The sequence below is a fragment of the Simochromis diagramma genome, unplaced genomic scaffold, assembly GCF_900408965.1.
Source record: "Simochromis diagramma unplaced genomic scaffold, fSimDia1.1 OVJJ01000377.1, whole genome shotgun sequence".
In the NCBI taxonomy this organism is placed as follows: domain Eukaryota; kingdom Metazoa; phylum Chordata; class Actinopteri; order Cichliformes; family Cichlidae; genus Simochromis; species Simochromis diagramma.
Window position 1 is genome coordinate 840,074 of NW_024387037.1, and position 15,291 is coordinate 855,364.

The 15,291-nt window shown below is 47.5% G+C and overlaps 2 protein-coding genes across 8 annotated transcripts in view; both read right to left on the reverse strand.

Moving 5' to 3' along the window:
* Window positions 1–6,477, reverse strand: part of arrb1 (arrestin, beta 1) — a 46,612-nt gene extending 40,135 nt beyond the window's left edge. For 2 of the 6 annotated variants that reach the window (XM_040043300.1, XM_040043299.1), the window contains exons 1-3: window positions 5,931–6,477; window positions 4,537–4,594; window positions 4,195–4,270 (exon numbers count right to left, since the gene is read on the reverse strand). In XM_040043300.1, coding sequence (XP_039899234.1) covers window positions 4,195–4,270; window positions 4,537–4,594; window positions 5,931–6,099 — 303 coding nt within the window. In that variant the 5' untranslated portion in view covers window positions 6,100–6,477. Of the gene's footprint in view, window positions 1–4,097; window positions 4,143–4,194; window positions 4,271–4,536; window positions 4,595–5,361 lie in introns of those variants that run through there. The other 4 variants (XM_040043303.1, XM_040043302.1, XM_040043301.1 and 1 more) reach the window with 4 other exon arrangements.
* An 817-nt stretch (window positions 6,478–7,294) lies between these two features.
* Window positions 7,295–15,291, reverse strand: part of wdr62 (WD repeat domain 62) — a 19,223-nt gene continuing 11,226 nt past the window's right edge. Inside the window, exons 21-34 of one of the 2 annotated variants that reach the window (XM_040043340.1) lie at window positions 14,455–14,507; window positions 14,115–14,330; window positions 13,842–13,915; window positions 13,602–13,759; window positions 12,980–13,093; window positions 12,794–12,905; window positions 12,583–12,655; window positions 12,157–12,238; window positions 10,552–10,677; window positions 9,977–10,256; window positions 9,307–9,482; window positions 8,329–8,418; window positions 7,835–7,932; window positions 7,295–7,639 (exon numbers count right to left, since the gene is read on the reverse strand). In XM_040043340.1, coding sequence (XP_039899274.1) covers window positions 7,421–7,639; window positions 7,835–7,932; window positions 8,329–8,418; window positions 9,307–9,482; window positions 9,977–10,256; window positions 10,552–10,677; window positions 12,157–12,238; window positions 12,583–12,655; window positions 12,794–12,905; window positions 12,980–13,093; window positions 13,602–13,759; window positions 13,842–13,915; window positions 14,115–14,330; window positions 14,455–14,507 — 1,871 coding nt within the window. In that variant the 3' untranslated portion in view covers window positions 7,295–7,420. The remainder of the gene's footprint in view (window positions 7,640–7,834; window positions 7,933–8,328; window positions 8,419–9,306; window positions 9,483–9,976; window positions 10,257–10,551; window positions 10,678–12,156; window positions 12,239–12,582; window positions 12,656–12,793; window positions 12,906–12,979; window positions 13,094–13,601; window positions 13,760–13,841; window positions 13,916–14,114; window positions 14,331–14,454; window positions 14,508–15,291) is intronic. The other variant, XM_040043341.1, reaches the window with a different exon arrangement.

Below are 15,291 nucleotides of genomic sequence, written 5' to 3' on the forward strand. Positions count from 1 at the left end.
AACAAATAAATAAATAAAATAAAAACAAACCTCAAACAGAATCAAAGCAAAAAAAAAGGATAATTAAAAGACATACATGATACCTCAGGGGTTTTCAGATCTAGTTCAATAATCATGATTCAGATCCAGAGCTTGTGTTTTTGAGAGGACGAGTTCTTTGTTTTCAGAAAACAACATTTGTGAATGAAGAATTTGCCCATAATAATTATTACATTTAGAACAACCAAAGATAAAATCATTTTTAGAAAATTCAAGTAAGTTTGGAATCTGTGGGAAGAGCCAGTAGTGCACATCGTTCCGCAGGCTTTACAGAATATACAGCCATAAAATAATGTTCTGTTGATTCAATATCCCCTCACAGAAAGAGCAAGAATTATTATCAGTAGCAAAGCGACGTCTGAGAGATTCTTTGGAAGAGTAAATACCAGAGAGGATTTTGTAGCGGACCTCCTGAGCTTTGGGAGGAATCGGAAGTTTTAGGTCATTTTTTCTGATCTCTTTCTTTTGATCACCGGAGAACAGATGTGGATAAAAACATTAGTAAATAATTCCCTGATTTTTTTAGACTGTTAGCTGTAATGTTATGCTGTAAAGCGCTATATAAATACAGGCCATTTACCAAGAGTTCAGGGAGGTCACAGTCAGGGTTTTGACAAAGATTATATGCTGTCCATAGAATGTTTTGAGGGATAGTAATTAGTCATTATTTGAAATTCTTTGTTATTTATTTGCAGATTATAATTGGTGGTGAAAGCTTCTAATAGAATTTTACCTCCATCATCACTGCCCAGATGCCCTTACCGTAGCATTTTTGTTTCCAGCGTTTATGTAGCGACAGTTGCACAGGGGAGTGTTGTGTGGGCTGTAGTTATGTTTGTATATTCATTTCCAGTATAATACAACGTGCTGGTGAAAGGGAGACAGCTGTATGGGGAGTTTATGTCAAAATCACATCTAAGTAAAAGATTAATTCCGCATAGATCTGAGAATATTTTGCTTGGAATGTGAAACCAACGGCTAGTCTGACTTCTTAAAAATGACCTAAGCCCATTTATTTTCAGGGAGCCATTTAAGCTGTCATATTCAATAGCTTGCAAACCTCCATCTTCAACGCGTTTGACTAAATTACCTTGCCTGATACAGTGGGTTTTACGTTTCCATATAAAATCAAAGTGTAGCTGGTTAATAGATTTGCTGATTTAGGCACTCCTACCGCACATGCAGGATATACAGCCTGGAGATACTTTCCATTTTGGTGAGAAGAATTCTACCCAGAATCGATACGTCTCTCTGAGCCCAGTTATTTAAACGAGTTGGATTTTCTCCCAAATATTAAGGTTATCTAAATCAGTCTTATTCTTGGTTATATACACACCCAAATATTTGACAGTGGATTTAACAGGAATATTAAAAGTGTTAGAAATAGTACAATCATTTAAGGGTCAGATCTCACATTTGTTTAAACTCAGATTTAATCCTGAAGCTTTTGAGAAAGTTTCAATAATCTGCAGAATTCTGGGGATTTCATTCAGGTTATTTAGTTCATCATCGGCTAACTGGCTGATAGAGAGCTCTGTACCCAGGATAGATAACTTACCTTAGTATCTCTGTACAGTAATTTGATTACATTAATGAAGTTACCTCCAAAACCGAACAAATGAAGGGCTTGAAACATAAATTCATGCTCTATCATGTCGAAGGCTTTGTAAAAATCTAAAAATAGAACAAAACCTTGGTTTTCAATTAGGTAGTTGTAGTCAATCAAGTCCAAAACAAGGCGGATATTATTATGGATTGAGCGGCCTTTTATAAATCCAGACTGAGTGTTTGGCCCATTTTGGGCCCATTTTGGGCCAAACTGCAGCTCTTGCCTCCCGTCCTGTCTCCCGTCTCGTTTGCAGAAATCTTGCTTGCAGTAGACGCCTGCTCCTTGCACACCTGGGAATCCTTAGTTTCCAGAAAGCGTCTCGGTCGTTGTGTCCTTGGGCAAGACACTTTACCCTACTTGCCTACCGGTGTTGGCCAGAGGGGCCGATGGCGCGATATGGCAGCCTCGCTTCTGTCAGTCTGCCCCAGGGCAGCTGTGGCTACAACCGTAGCTGCCTCCACCAGTGTGTGAATGTGAGAGTGAATGAATAGTGGTATTGTAAAGCGCTTTGGGTGCCTAGAAAAGCGCTATATAAATCCAATCCATTATTCATGGTGAACTGAACTATTATTTGTCGATGTCTACCCGCTTCTTTTTTCCCTGGACGATGGACGGTGTCCACAGCGTTGCCCAGTGAGGAAGCCCAACGTGGCGCGATCTTAGCCAAGATGTCGATAACTTCTTTGCGGGTATCTTCGTCATTTTTTTCTTTCCAGCCTGGATTTTCAAGTTCCAAACCAGACAGTTTAGCCTTACCGACTTTTATATCGGCTGCGTTCATTTCAGCCAGCTTGGCGATGTTAGCCACCGTTATCATGTTGTTACTTAGCTGCACGCCGAAGTCATCGATCTTGTTTGTTAGCTTGTTAATGGCTTCTATTATGGAGTTGTTGCTTTCCACACTTTGGGACACAGTACCCTTGCTAGGTGGTGTGGGTGCTTTGGTGGGCGTAGGTGGAGTTTCTCTTTTTACTGACGGTGTTGAAGTCTCCATTGCATATTCGTGGTCAGTGGGTGCAGAGCTCTTGGAAGCTACCGCTGGTTTAGCTGAAGCTTCTGCTTTTTCCCGCGTCATCTTCTTCTTTAAATGGCAGATTGGGTCCGTTCAAAAGGTTTTAAGAGGTGAATCTAGTCCTTAAAACCCACAGGCAAACACAGCAAGCTACTTGGTATTCAAAAGTAGAGTCTAAACAGGTCCACCAGGATGAGTGCACGACGGCTTAAAAGAAGTTGCCTGCCCTGACAGCCATCTTGCAGCCGCAAGCCAGACCCTCCCCTGGTGAACGCGTCTCTTCCTGGTCTCAGAGCGTTTGTTGTGGATCGTCAGCCTGCAGGCCGAAGCTTGTGGAGCAGCTCAGGGTGAAGTGGTCTGCCCGCCCTCGGGCTGCCTGTTCCTCTCACTTTTATCACACCGATCACATCTGCTCGTCGGCTTTATCACAAGAGGAAGAAGTGGCTGCTGTTGCTAGGTTACAGTCTGCTGTGTTTTATCACACGGCCTCAAAGAAAAACACGAGCCAACCCGCCAGGAACGAGCTGAAAGAGCTCTGAGCGTGACCACAGAAACAGGTGAACAGCTGTTCATCACAACAACACCTGCTGCTGCTCATGAGCAGGACATCAGCCTGCATCGAACTGACGAGAACTGAAACCCCCGATCGGTGGATCTGTTAATAAAGGTTGCTGCTGTGAAACCTGCACAGCCTTTCTGCTAAGTGCTCAGTGACATCCAATCAAAATCCTTGATTTTACTCACCGAAACAGTGGCTCCGCCTTCTCAGACGGCCTGTTAGTACAGTAACCTCACAGCAGCACAAACATGGTCCAGAGCTCCAGCTACAGACACCTGCGTCACCATCCACTTGCCAGTCAAATAGGCCACGCCCCTTTATTCCATAACAGGCGAGTTACAGAAATAAATAACTCATCTGAGAACAGCGACCATCTGAAAGCTCCGTGACTCCAAAACGTATATTTTTGTGCTGTGACGCGTCTCCAATAATCCAAACTGAGCCCCACTTGTATTTTATTTATTTTAAAACAAAACAACAAACTTTGTGCTTTCAATCAAAACAAATAGTGCATGTACCAACTGATGTGCTATGATGACGGTCAGACTCACCCAACGACGCTGTTGCGAACACTGGCATCAGGTAAATAACATGCAATCACCTGAGGTGCAGGAAAATCTAAACACCTGTGCCGCCATGACAAATACACAAAACATAAACTTTGGCTCTTACAGTCCTCCTTGTACAGGTGCTATGAAGGAGGCAGTTGGCTACAGAGACCAACCAGTTGGAGTTGAGGCTGTGAACACGTCTATGGGGACTACCTCACTGCTGCCTCTGCTGGACGTCAGAGGAACTGCAGTTTCCAGGTTGGAAAAACGACGCGTTAATACCCAAAAACCTGCGTTCTACCTGAAGGCCACCAGATGACCTCTGACCTTTGCAAGCACTGCTGACTTTGCGGGCTGAGTCACCCTAACCCTGGCCGTAACTGATCATGTGATCACTCTGAAAGGGGGGCAGGTTTGCTCTGACCTCTCCCGTGGTCTTCTTCAGCTGGATGCTCTGCTGCTGCGGGGACGAGAGCGGGGCGCCGCCCGCGGGGGGACGCCTGCACACACAAAACAAACACAGCCTCAGCACACACACGCTCGTTTTCATATCTTAGTGAGGACACCTCACTCATCTCATCCCAGCCACTTACCCTAACATTCAAATGAATGCCTAACCATGACCTGTGATCCTGACACTACAACCACAATGCGAGTCTCAAAAATGTCTCAAACCTTGTGGGACCGGTGACTACTGTAGTATAGTAGCATGCCAATGTTCTGTGCTCACAAAGATGTCTGAACATGTACAAACACAGTGAGTTACCTGGCGGCGCTGCTCAGCAGTCCTTTGGTCAGACTGGTTTTCTCCAGCAGCTGAGTGTCTGCAGACAGAAAGGGGGGTCAGAGGAGGCGGGGCAGGAACCAGGTGCTCCAGGTTTGTACCTGATGAGCACCTGACTGACAGCTAGGACCAAAAAACCAGGACAACGTGTTTTCACTGAGATATTTTTACTCTACCAGGACTTAATTTTATTATGTCTCCCAGCTTTCATTGACTGAAGCCAAACTCCATTCAAAATCTGTCATGTTTAACATTTTTTCATTCTGCCTGTGCGGCCTGATGATAAACCAGCAGCAGGCTGGTTATCTGTCACACATGACTCACTGCGCAGAGGAAGTGAGGCGACGTGTGGTTTAATAGTTCCGACAACTTCCTGTCCCTGAATGTCAGCAAAGTATGAAAGGAGGCTGGATGTCGGCGAGGTTCGAAACACTGAGCAGAGGGGTTAATGATCTACTCGCCACAATAAAAATATAAAATGAACCAGACTCCATTCAAAAACAATCTGATTTTACAGGAGGCTGAACTGGATTATACTGGATGTCTGACTGGTGGGACAGGTTGGACGACTCTCATCAAACTTCCATTTTTGGTTTCAGAGCTGCTATAACTGAAACATATAAATATATAAAACATCGTAACTGAGAGTCCAACTGAACCACAGTGTAGTTGTCGTGATCAACACGCCTGAATCTCAGCCTGGTTTTAAGAAAGTGTTAAAAATGCTGATTATTGAACGTATGAAATGTTCTTTCGAGCTGTGGTGACGAATGCCGACTGCAGTCTCAGGTTTGGGGTTAAGCTCACCTTTCCCTCCCTGTTGTCTGCGTTCACGTATCCCAGCGCTGGCAGTGGGGACAAGCAGTCGCATGAAGCTGCTCTGGAGCAAGTATGGCTCGCAGTATATGTTACCATGGCGATGAGTAGAGTTAGCCCTGAAGTTACCTGGATGAGATGGAATCCCGTCTCCCTACATAGGGCAGCTCTACACCAAACTCTATTAAAAAACATCTTTTTTGTCCCTAAGTGAAGCAGCTCCTGTGACATTTCCTGAGTACAGGGTTAAACAGGCTGATTAGTAACGAGAGTAAATGCGAGGACGTTAGTTCTGGTTTAAACATATTTACTTTTGCTGCCCTTTGATGAAAACCTCTTGGTTCCCCACTACAAAGCCCTGATTTCTCTGAACCAAACCTCACTCAAAAATGATCAGTGTCTTTCTTCGTGCAGTAATTTCTCAGCGTCAGCCTGTAAAACCTCACTGTAACTCTGAACACTAAATTAATGGGTTTTTAAATGTTCGGCCCGGTGACTGCTGCTCTCAGACCGCCTGTGATGGATTTAAAGGGGATAAAAGTTGTACTTGGTCGTCGTACAGAAGCGGATCAGGTCCTGGAACATGGCGTGCTGGCTCAGGTCTCGGTGCTTCAGCTCTCGGATGATGTGTCCCTTCCAGGACTCGTCGGATCTCCCGCCGGCTCCCGGTGCCGGAGGCCGGCTCCCCCACGGGGACACTCCGCGGGCGTTGGCTGTCACAACGGCCATGATGCCGGCAGCCCGGAGAGCTTCATGCCGCGGGCAGAGGCTCACAGAGCGGCCTGAAGTTCCAGGCAGCCCCGCTCTGAAACCCCGGCTCCTCTCACCGCCGCCATGTTGCTCACTCCTGCTGTTGTTTACGCCTCTTCTTCTGTGGTTTGTTTTGTTGTCGTCGTTAACTTTTGGGGCTTTTCTCACACTGCTGGGGGCGGGGCGGAGGCGCGTGCCCGTCTCTGTGGCTCTCGGCCAATCACCGCCCGCTCTGCTCTTAAGGAACTACAAACATGCCCTACCGGTGTGTTTGTAGTCCCCCTCGATATGACGTCAGCACCCTTTTCTAAGGCTTTTAAAGTTTTACGTCACTGCAGCCAGCTGCCGCTCTGTGACTCAGTCCCACCTGGTCTCAGGGTAGCCTGGGGCTGCACGTGCAGAACGGAAGTTCAGGTATTAGGAGGAGCCTGCTGCAGTGGCCCGGGCTCACGTCAACCAAATTCAAATTTTATTTGTCACGTACACAGTCATACACAGTACGATATGTACTGAAATGCTTGGACAACTGCTCGTGACCTAAAGAAAACAAAAAGGAAAAGGCTATGAATAAGATGGGAAATAAATATGAAAAATTAAAAAGGGTAAATTTTACTAGGAAGGAATAAAATATAAATTAAGGTTAAAAATGAAATAACTGTACAACACAAATTAGAATGAAGGGTAAATTTAACTGGGAAAGAATAAGATAAAATATATAAATTAAAGTTGAAAATAAAATAACTGTACAACAAAATACACAATATAGAACTATATAAGAATGTATGAAGAAATATAAATAAATATATACACAATAACAGCAGCTGTACAAGTATTAACCGGAAATGAAGAATGTAGTGACCAGTGTTGTGCAATCCACATTATGTCCTAACCATGCTGAATCCAGAGAACTGATGAGCTCTGGCCTCAGCACCAGGAGCGCTCTGGTAGGCAGCGCCCACTTCCTGCCTACTCTGAATGATTCTAAGGTTTTCAGCGGCACTGAGGTCTCCTGGCTGCATCGCCCCCCCACCGGCCGCCTCGCTCTCATGGTTTTTTGATGTGATGTCATCAATCTTCACATCCTTGTGCCTTCATGTTCATTTCTGACCTGTTTGTCAAAGGTTCTGTATGAATAAAGTTTCATATTCCCGTCGGATTGAAACAGTGGCCACAGTTAAAGTAAAAACAGCGTTTATTAGGAAACATGAAGTATTTACAGACAGTGACTGTGATTCACACTCAGACACACACAGACATAAGGTGCACACAGTTTAATACTGATTTCAAATCCACCATCGGCTCAAACACGCTTCATTTTCTCCTCCACCATCTGCAGCAGCCGCTCAGAGTACGTCTCCAGCAGAGACGCCGTCCTGCGGTCCTCCAGCTGACCGCAGGGGACGCTGCCACCCGACTCCCGCAGCACCTCCTGCATGTCAGCGCGAACTACGTCAAACGCCTCCAGCATCGCTGACGACACCTGGAGACGTCGCTGCGAGCCAGCGAGCGTTGCGCCGAGCTGCAACACAAACAACAAAGAAAACGTGAGGCGGACACTAACGAACAAACGAACGCGTGCGTGACGCTTTAAATTTGATTATCGTTCAGCGATTCAGAAAAACGACAAAAGAAGAAGAAAAAATATGATGATTTAAAGAAAAGTGATGATTCACATCAATGTTGATATCCTAATAAAAATGTGTGAAGAAGAAACCTTCTGGTAAAGATGGACAGCTCGTCTCGCCGTCGCCCTTAGCTCGGCAGCGATCTGCAGACACTGCACGCTCACCGACTCTTCGTCTCCTCCCGAACCTGCACACAAACATCTGTTCTTACAGCCTGAAGCACAAGCATGGCGTCGTTACAATACGCTGTATTCTTTCTAACAGCCAGCAGAGGGCGATGTAACGGACAGTTCTGGGAAAAAACCATTGACGACTTTGTGGTTCAGTAACTAATTTCAGAATCGTAGTCGTGCGTTTTGTCAGGATTATCCGGGGCATGCTCATTGGCTAACGGTCTGTCAATCACAAAGTGTTAGTCAATGAGCTTTTGGTTTCACAGTAAGATCAGCCCCCTGTCATGGTGAAAGGGCGGCATCTCGAAATCAGCAGGTGACATCACGGCAGCTATGGCCTCTGTGGCGCTACACAGCGATCCAAGCAGCATCATCATCATCATCACAACTTTACAGAAAATTACCGTTACCTGTGAGAGTGGGGCGGAGCCTTTCCACCAGAGGAGAGGAGGACGAGGTGGGCGGGGCAGAGAGCAGCAAATCAGCTGATAAAGAAACATCTTTAAATGAGACCAGAAAAAGACGAAGCGATCAGAGCAGCAGGTGTACGAGGTCAGATATGAGTTATATAAAAATATAATGAGGAGAAAAGATAAAAGGGTAAAAAAAGAAAGAAAAAATTACTGTAAATGTAACAATAACAGGAAGAAAATATATTTGTGTCAGAAGTTTCCAGCCAGGAGCATAAACGTGAGGCTGAAATGACTGTACAGTAAACAGCTTTCAAAGCATTTACATACGGTCAGACCGATGAATGGTGCCCAAGTACTTTAACTGGACAAAGCTCAGACTACAACTGGTGCAGCTTACAAAGGATTTGTGTGACGGCACTTCTGGGACTGACCAATACTCAGAACAGTGAGAAAGTCCAGGGAACATTGTGAAGGTCTAAGAAGGACAACTGCAGATTTACACAAGTTAGGAAGGTCTTTAGGAGTCATTTCTGAACAGCTGCAGACTCCAGGACGTTTGTATGCAAGTTATTCTGATGTTTCAATGCCAAGATCTGGAAGAACATCGAAACGGTCACCCTCAGATGGGATGAAACTGGTTAGGATGTTCATGATGATGTAAAACATCCATCATGGACCGAGTAGGTGCTGACCCAGAAACAAGCCCCCGCTCTGGCATTAACACTCGCAAGCTCGACTGAAATTTGCAGCTGCCCACATGGACGAGTCGAACGGCTTCTGGAGAAAAGACTGACGGTCAAAGGACGCGTTCATACCAGGAAAGTAGCCTCTGTCAGTGCGCCCCAGGGCAGCTGTGGCTACGATGTAGCTGCCATCACCTGTGTGTGTGTGTGTGTGTGTGTGTGTGTGTGTGTGTGTGTGTGTGTGTGTGTGTGTGTGTGTGTGTGTGTGTGTGTGTGTGTGTGTGTTAGTTACCTGGATCAGCTGGTCTTCCAGCTTCTTCCTTCGTGGAGGCAGGGCAGGTGACGACCTCACAGGTGGTGGGTGTTGCCACAGGGGTCTGGATTAGAGCCTCCTCTGTGCTGCTGATATTACACCTGTCAACTATGAGCTGTGAAATCACCTGAGTGGGCGTGGTCCACACCTGCAGGCTGACAGAGGGTTTGTCGAGGTCGATAATTCCCATTTTTATCATAAAGAAACCAATAAAAAACAAAACTGATGCTCTCACCGACGTTCAGTGAGAGCATCTCACCCGCCGCCCTCTGATCAGTGCCTCAGGTCAGTCAGGTCCCACACCAGCAGCCTCACTAACAGCTGCTTCCCCCCACACCCACCTGAGCCATGGTCTGTGTGACCCTCATCACTCAGGCCATGTGTGCCTTTCTCCTACGTCTGAATACATCTGACACGTGTTTCATTGTACAACAACAACAAAGGACTAGCTGAGAGTGTTATAAGACTTCTAGAAGTCTTTATTCATGTGGTAATAACTGTGAAATGAAGCGATTTTAGAGCTCGTCTCCTGTGAGTCCTCGCCTCTGCTTTACATGTGTGAGAAACGAGTCACCTTAAACCAGGACTGATGGAAAATGTTCAGTAAAGACAGGAAAGCCCAGCTGGTGTGTGGGGGACCGGGGGGTACCTGCTGGTCTGGTCCTGGTGGTTGTCAGGTTTGCTGTCCTGTCTAGCAGAGAGCAGGGTGGAGGCTGGAGGCTGGCAGTCTGCTGGAGAGGGGAGGTTCTCTTTGTTCTCCTCCAGCGTGGGCGTGGAGGAGGGCGAGGAGGTGGAACCCGGAGGGTCCCGGCTCAGTTTGGCCCTGGAGCTGGCTGTGGTTCCCAGGTATCTGAGCCGAAAAGCCGACGGCTGGTCCGCCGCCTCCTCGCGGCAGCTGTTTTGGGCCGTGATGGTCCTGGAGGTCACGTCTGATTGGTTAGAAGAGAGCAGAATGTAAGCGAGCTGCGATCAGAGCAGGAAGTGGTGTCCCTGAGCGCCGTTCAGAGAAGATCGTTTCACAGTCACCGATTCTGTGAAGATTACTGATAAGGACAGTTACAGCCAGGCTTCAGATACAACCTCATGTGAACACACCGTCTGTGACCTTTGACCCCTAAACATTCCCACCACCACAACCATGATTTGCTGCACAAAATAAATAAATAAATAAATCGGAAGACGCCACACAAACACCCGGGTGCCCGCAGCGGCGTACAGACACACCTCCTAACGTCTTTCTGCACAGGACGACCAGCGCCGTGTTTCTTCTGCGGGGTGTGCCATGGCGATGGGGCTGATGGGAAATTTTGCAGGAAGCTCTTCTATGGAGGGCTGATTGTCGGCAGCTCGCTGTGAGCACACAAACACATGGAGTCCCTCAGAGAGACGTCCTGGAGCCTCTGTCGCTTCTCTTAAGCTGTTTAACTGTTACAGCACAGGAAGTGTGTGAAGTGTGTGCGAGTGTGCTTCCTCTGCTTAACCACAAGTGTGTTAACTTTTATCAAACAAATGAGTGAAGACAGAAACACGGAGCTCCGGCACGGCGCTGCAGCGACCGCACCTGAAACTCTGAACGCGGCGCTGCTCAGCTCCAGCCGAGCTCTCCATCACATCCTTACAGTTTTAATCTTGATTACTAACCTGATTAAACATCCATCATTATTTCCAGCTTCACCTCCAGATCGGACCGCGCCGCGGTGACAGCGATCTTCAGCTAACTTTGCTTTTAATTCACATTTTTCATATTAGGAAACAAAACCTGTGGTTTTAAAAATGTTATTCTGAACTTAACAAGTTTAGATTAAACACAAAATAAAAAGACCTTTGCAGCATCAAAACTCAAACCATCACGTCCGGCTCTTTTCACTTTCAGACTGGAGACTAAACTGCAACCTGTAATCAACCTCGGCCTGCCTTTCACACCGCTCACGTCTCTGCACCGCCTGTGTGTGTCTGCAGGACCGTCCTCACTAAAGCGGAGCAAAGAGGAAGCGTCAGAGAATATCGGCGGCAAACGTGCACACATTATCTGATGTACACTCACATCCTGCTCAGCCACAAACCTCCAAGTCGGACGAGCTGAGACTCTAAACCTCGTCTGAGGACGCCGCAGCACGAGCCTTAAGAGCGGCTTTGGGCGATACGAGAAGGTGGCAACACTGCTTTTAGAAATAAAAACAAAACACGCCTCTTTCTATTAGACTGTAGATGAACTGAGGTCATGACTGCACTGCACCAAATTACCACCAGAGGGCAGTCTCTCCCTCATCCCAGCATCACTTTTCTGTACTTTTATCTTTGAACTTTTATGCAGATGTGCCAGCTGTTGTCTGTTCTACTCTTTGTTCCAATAAGAAATGTAACTTCATGTTATCCAAACAGAAACTAATAAACCTGAAAATTTGGTCTTAAAGACGGATTCTGTCAAATCTTAAGTTTAATTAGAACAATAAGATGAAATTATGTCTTTGATTTCTTCCATTTTTCCACTGAAATGTCAGGAGTCCACATCTGTAGTGAGACCCTGTCAGGTTATTTTACCAAGTTTCATTAAGTTCAGTAAAACGACTGTATGAATGATTCAGATCCGAGTCTTCATCCACTGCTCCTTAATTGGCCGTCGCCATGGTGAACCCTGTCATTACTCACAGCTGTCAGTTTGTTGAAGGTGCTTCCTGAAACATGGCGACTGCAAGGACCAATCAGCTGTTTGGGAGCAAAGCGATGAGCGCGTGCCGTCGCCTTCTCCGAGTCATCGAGCCAGAAACACAGAATGTGACCGAGCTGCTGCGACAGCTGATGCTTCTCAAGCTTTGACAGGAAACTCACCTCCTCCTCCCGCTGCTCCTCCCCCGTTCTCTCCCCCAGTCAGCCCGGCTGATGAGACGTCGCTGCTCGACTCCGAGTTCACCTGAAAAACAAGTTTCCTCTTCAACGTTACAAACCTCAGCCATGGCCGCTCTCAGGCGCGCCCCGACAGGTCAGAGGTCGTGTCCACAGCTCATGCTGTATTCTTGTAGCATCAAGTTGGAGGCGGGGCTCTGGAAACGCCCACATGCATGTAAACTAACTGTCGACTGTCCCGTGTCATTATTTGTCGCCTGAAAATGCTGTAAAAATGAATTTGTTTTGTAACTGAAAGGAAAATTTGGAATCAGGCGTTTGCCTCGGTTTGAAATCCAAGAGAAGCGCCGAGCGGAGGCGCCACTCCTCATGTGGACACGCCCCCTGCATTACAGGCTTGTGTGCATTTACCGATGTGGTGCTGACGTTGCTCTCCTCAGAGATCCTAGTCGGGATGGAGACGGGAGGCGGAGCTCGGCTCGCCCTGAAACAGCAGCAGAGACAAGATGGACACAAAGTCACGTAGGAGTCAGAAGTGACGGAGGCGAGTGTTACCTGCAGGCCTGCAGTGACCCTGCAGGTCAAAGGTCACGGCTTCACTGTGGATTGTGGGTAAGCTGACCTGATTCTGTCCTGGAAGCGGGACAGGAAGCGGGTGGAGATGCTGAGTCGGGGGTTCAGGAAGTGCTTTTCATCTGGAGGCTGCAGAGTCTTCAGGTCTGTGTCAAACTTCTCTGGAAGGTCAAAGGTCATGTTAGCAGCTCAGTAACTGTCAGAGGATGGCAATGATGAAGATGTTGGTGTTTACCTTCGCTCAGACCGGAGGCCAGAGTCTCAAAGTGGTTCTTCAGAGAGTTTCTGTCCTCGTCGTCCTCCAAACCCAAACTGCCCACTGAGCTGCCCTGACTCAGGGAGTCGGTGTCTGAAACAGAAAGGGCGGAGCTTGTGATGACTCGTGATGGGAAACAGAGGAAGGTGCGCCTCTTATCACTTGTTTTGAAAGGTCTGATTGTCCTGTTAACTTGCTGTAACAGATTGGATGCTTTTATTCTTAAAATATGACAAAACTAATCATTTTAAAGCGTCCTTCTAAACTGATGAGGCACTTTACTTCAATGGGTTCCTTTATTGTGAAAACCCCTCGATACTAGGTTTAAACATGTTGAACAATTTCTAACCAAGTGAAGGATTTTATCATGTAAAGCTGACACCAAAGCATTCCTTAACCTGAGGGACTTTTATTTTGAAAAGCTAGCATCTAAGGATTCCAGTCATTTAGTGTTTAGGGAACTTTTCCTATTTTAACCTGATATTAATTGATTTATTGATTGATTTTAATCTGATATTGTTCTGTGGGCTTTTATTTTGAAACTCACCCCTGGGGGAGTGAGGCTCTGTTTTGAGCTTCCTGTAAAGGGTTAAACTCTGACCTGGGTCATGCTGCTGCTCCAGACTTCCTGCTGATCCCTCAGAACAGGCGGAGTCTGGACTCAGCTGAGTCCGCCACACAGGCTCCTCCCCTTGACCTCTGACCTCCAGTTGGCTCAGTGACTGCTGTGGAACGGGAACACCCTCCACCTCAAACTCGCTGAAGACAAACATCGGAGCGTTTCAAAAACAGACTTCATGAAAACAGCAGCATCATCATCGTCGTCAGGTGTAACCCTCACCTTTCAGGGGTGACCGTGGTGTTGCTAGGATACAGGATGAAGGTGTTCTGCTCTCCACCTGCTGTCTGCAGCACCTGAACATCACAGTCAGTCAGACTCCGCCCACATTTCAGCCACCACAACCTCATTAACCAATTACTCAAACTTCAAGCTTTGGCCATCTCGACATGAAGAAGCCACACCCACCACCATCACAGACTGTAATGGTTGCGATTTACAGTCAAAAAAAATAATCAATATTAATATTCATTGATCCGGCAGCCTGGTCCTTACCTCTTCCTCCTCATCCTCCAGCAGACGCTCCAGACTCTGAGGGTGGAAACCCTCCTCTTCTTCCTCCTCCTCATCCTCCTCCCCCTGGCTCTTGTTGGGACTCGGAGAGAAGTTGGAGCAGAAGGTCAAAGGGTTCATCTGCTCCGCCCACCGACTGCGCACTTGACGAGGCTCGCTCTCCGACTGGATGGTGGAGGAGGCTCCGCCCTGTCCTTGCTGAACGAACACACACACACACACACACACACACACACACACACACACACACACAGTCTATAGCGTGGTCGATCATTATCTGCGAGCAGATTGATGAGCTGAGGGTTAGAGGGCGGAGACTGACCAGCTTCTTGAACCACAGGGGGAGCTTCCCGTTGGTCTGAAGCAGCGGAGCGTCTGAAACAAACAAGTTGGGTCAGGACAGAAAAGACTCATCGTTCTGGCTGATTCACAGAAACACTGGAAGCTTCCTCCGGCCTGGCAGGGCTCAGTCTAACGTCTGAAGCTGTGAATCACCACAGTGAAGCTGAGCTTAGGAAGCCAAACTCCTGTGTGAGCCTGAGGGAGCGCTTTCAGCTCCTGAAACAGACCTGCAGCTTTCAGCGAGTAACAGAGGACGCTCACAGATATGACTCACAGCAGGAAGTAGCGAGCCCGCGCACGTGTCATCAGGAATCCCCTGACCGATGTGGGATCTGCACCAGTGTTTGGACCGTCTCAGGTTTTACGCTTTCAGTTTCAGACTTGACCTGACAGGCAGCAGAGATGCTGAGGATAAGGGGAGGACTGAGGCCCACTACAGTGACAACCATACACAGCAGGTGTGGGAGGGTCTGCACCCACTTGAAGGCCAGCAACAGCACGACGTCAGAGGCTGTGCTTGCAGAGTAGCAGAACAGTTTGTCCACCTCAAAGCGTGCAGCAGCTCTGCTCACCCGGTGCAGGAGCGCGAGGCGAGCATCATCGTGTCCCGCCCCCATTGTTACAGCGCTCCACACGAACCTCGCCCAACAAGAAGAACAGGGGCGCAGTGCTAGGCTGCTCTTTGCTGGCTCTGCACGATGCTTCCTCTCACCATCTGCTGCTGGATCAGAGACTTTCTGTCTGTGTGCAGAAGGTCAGAGTGGGTCCCCATCTTTCCACAGCCCCCCCGCCTTGATATCAGCTCGCCACAGGGCTG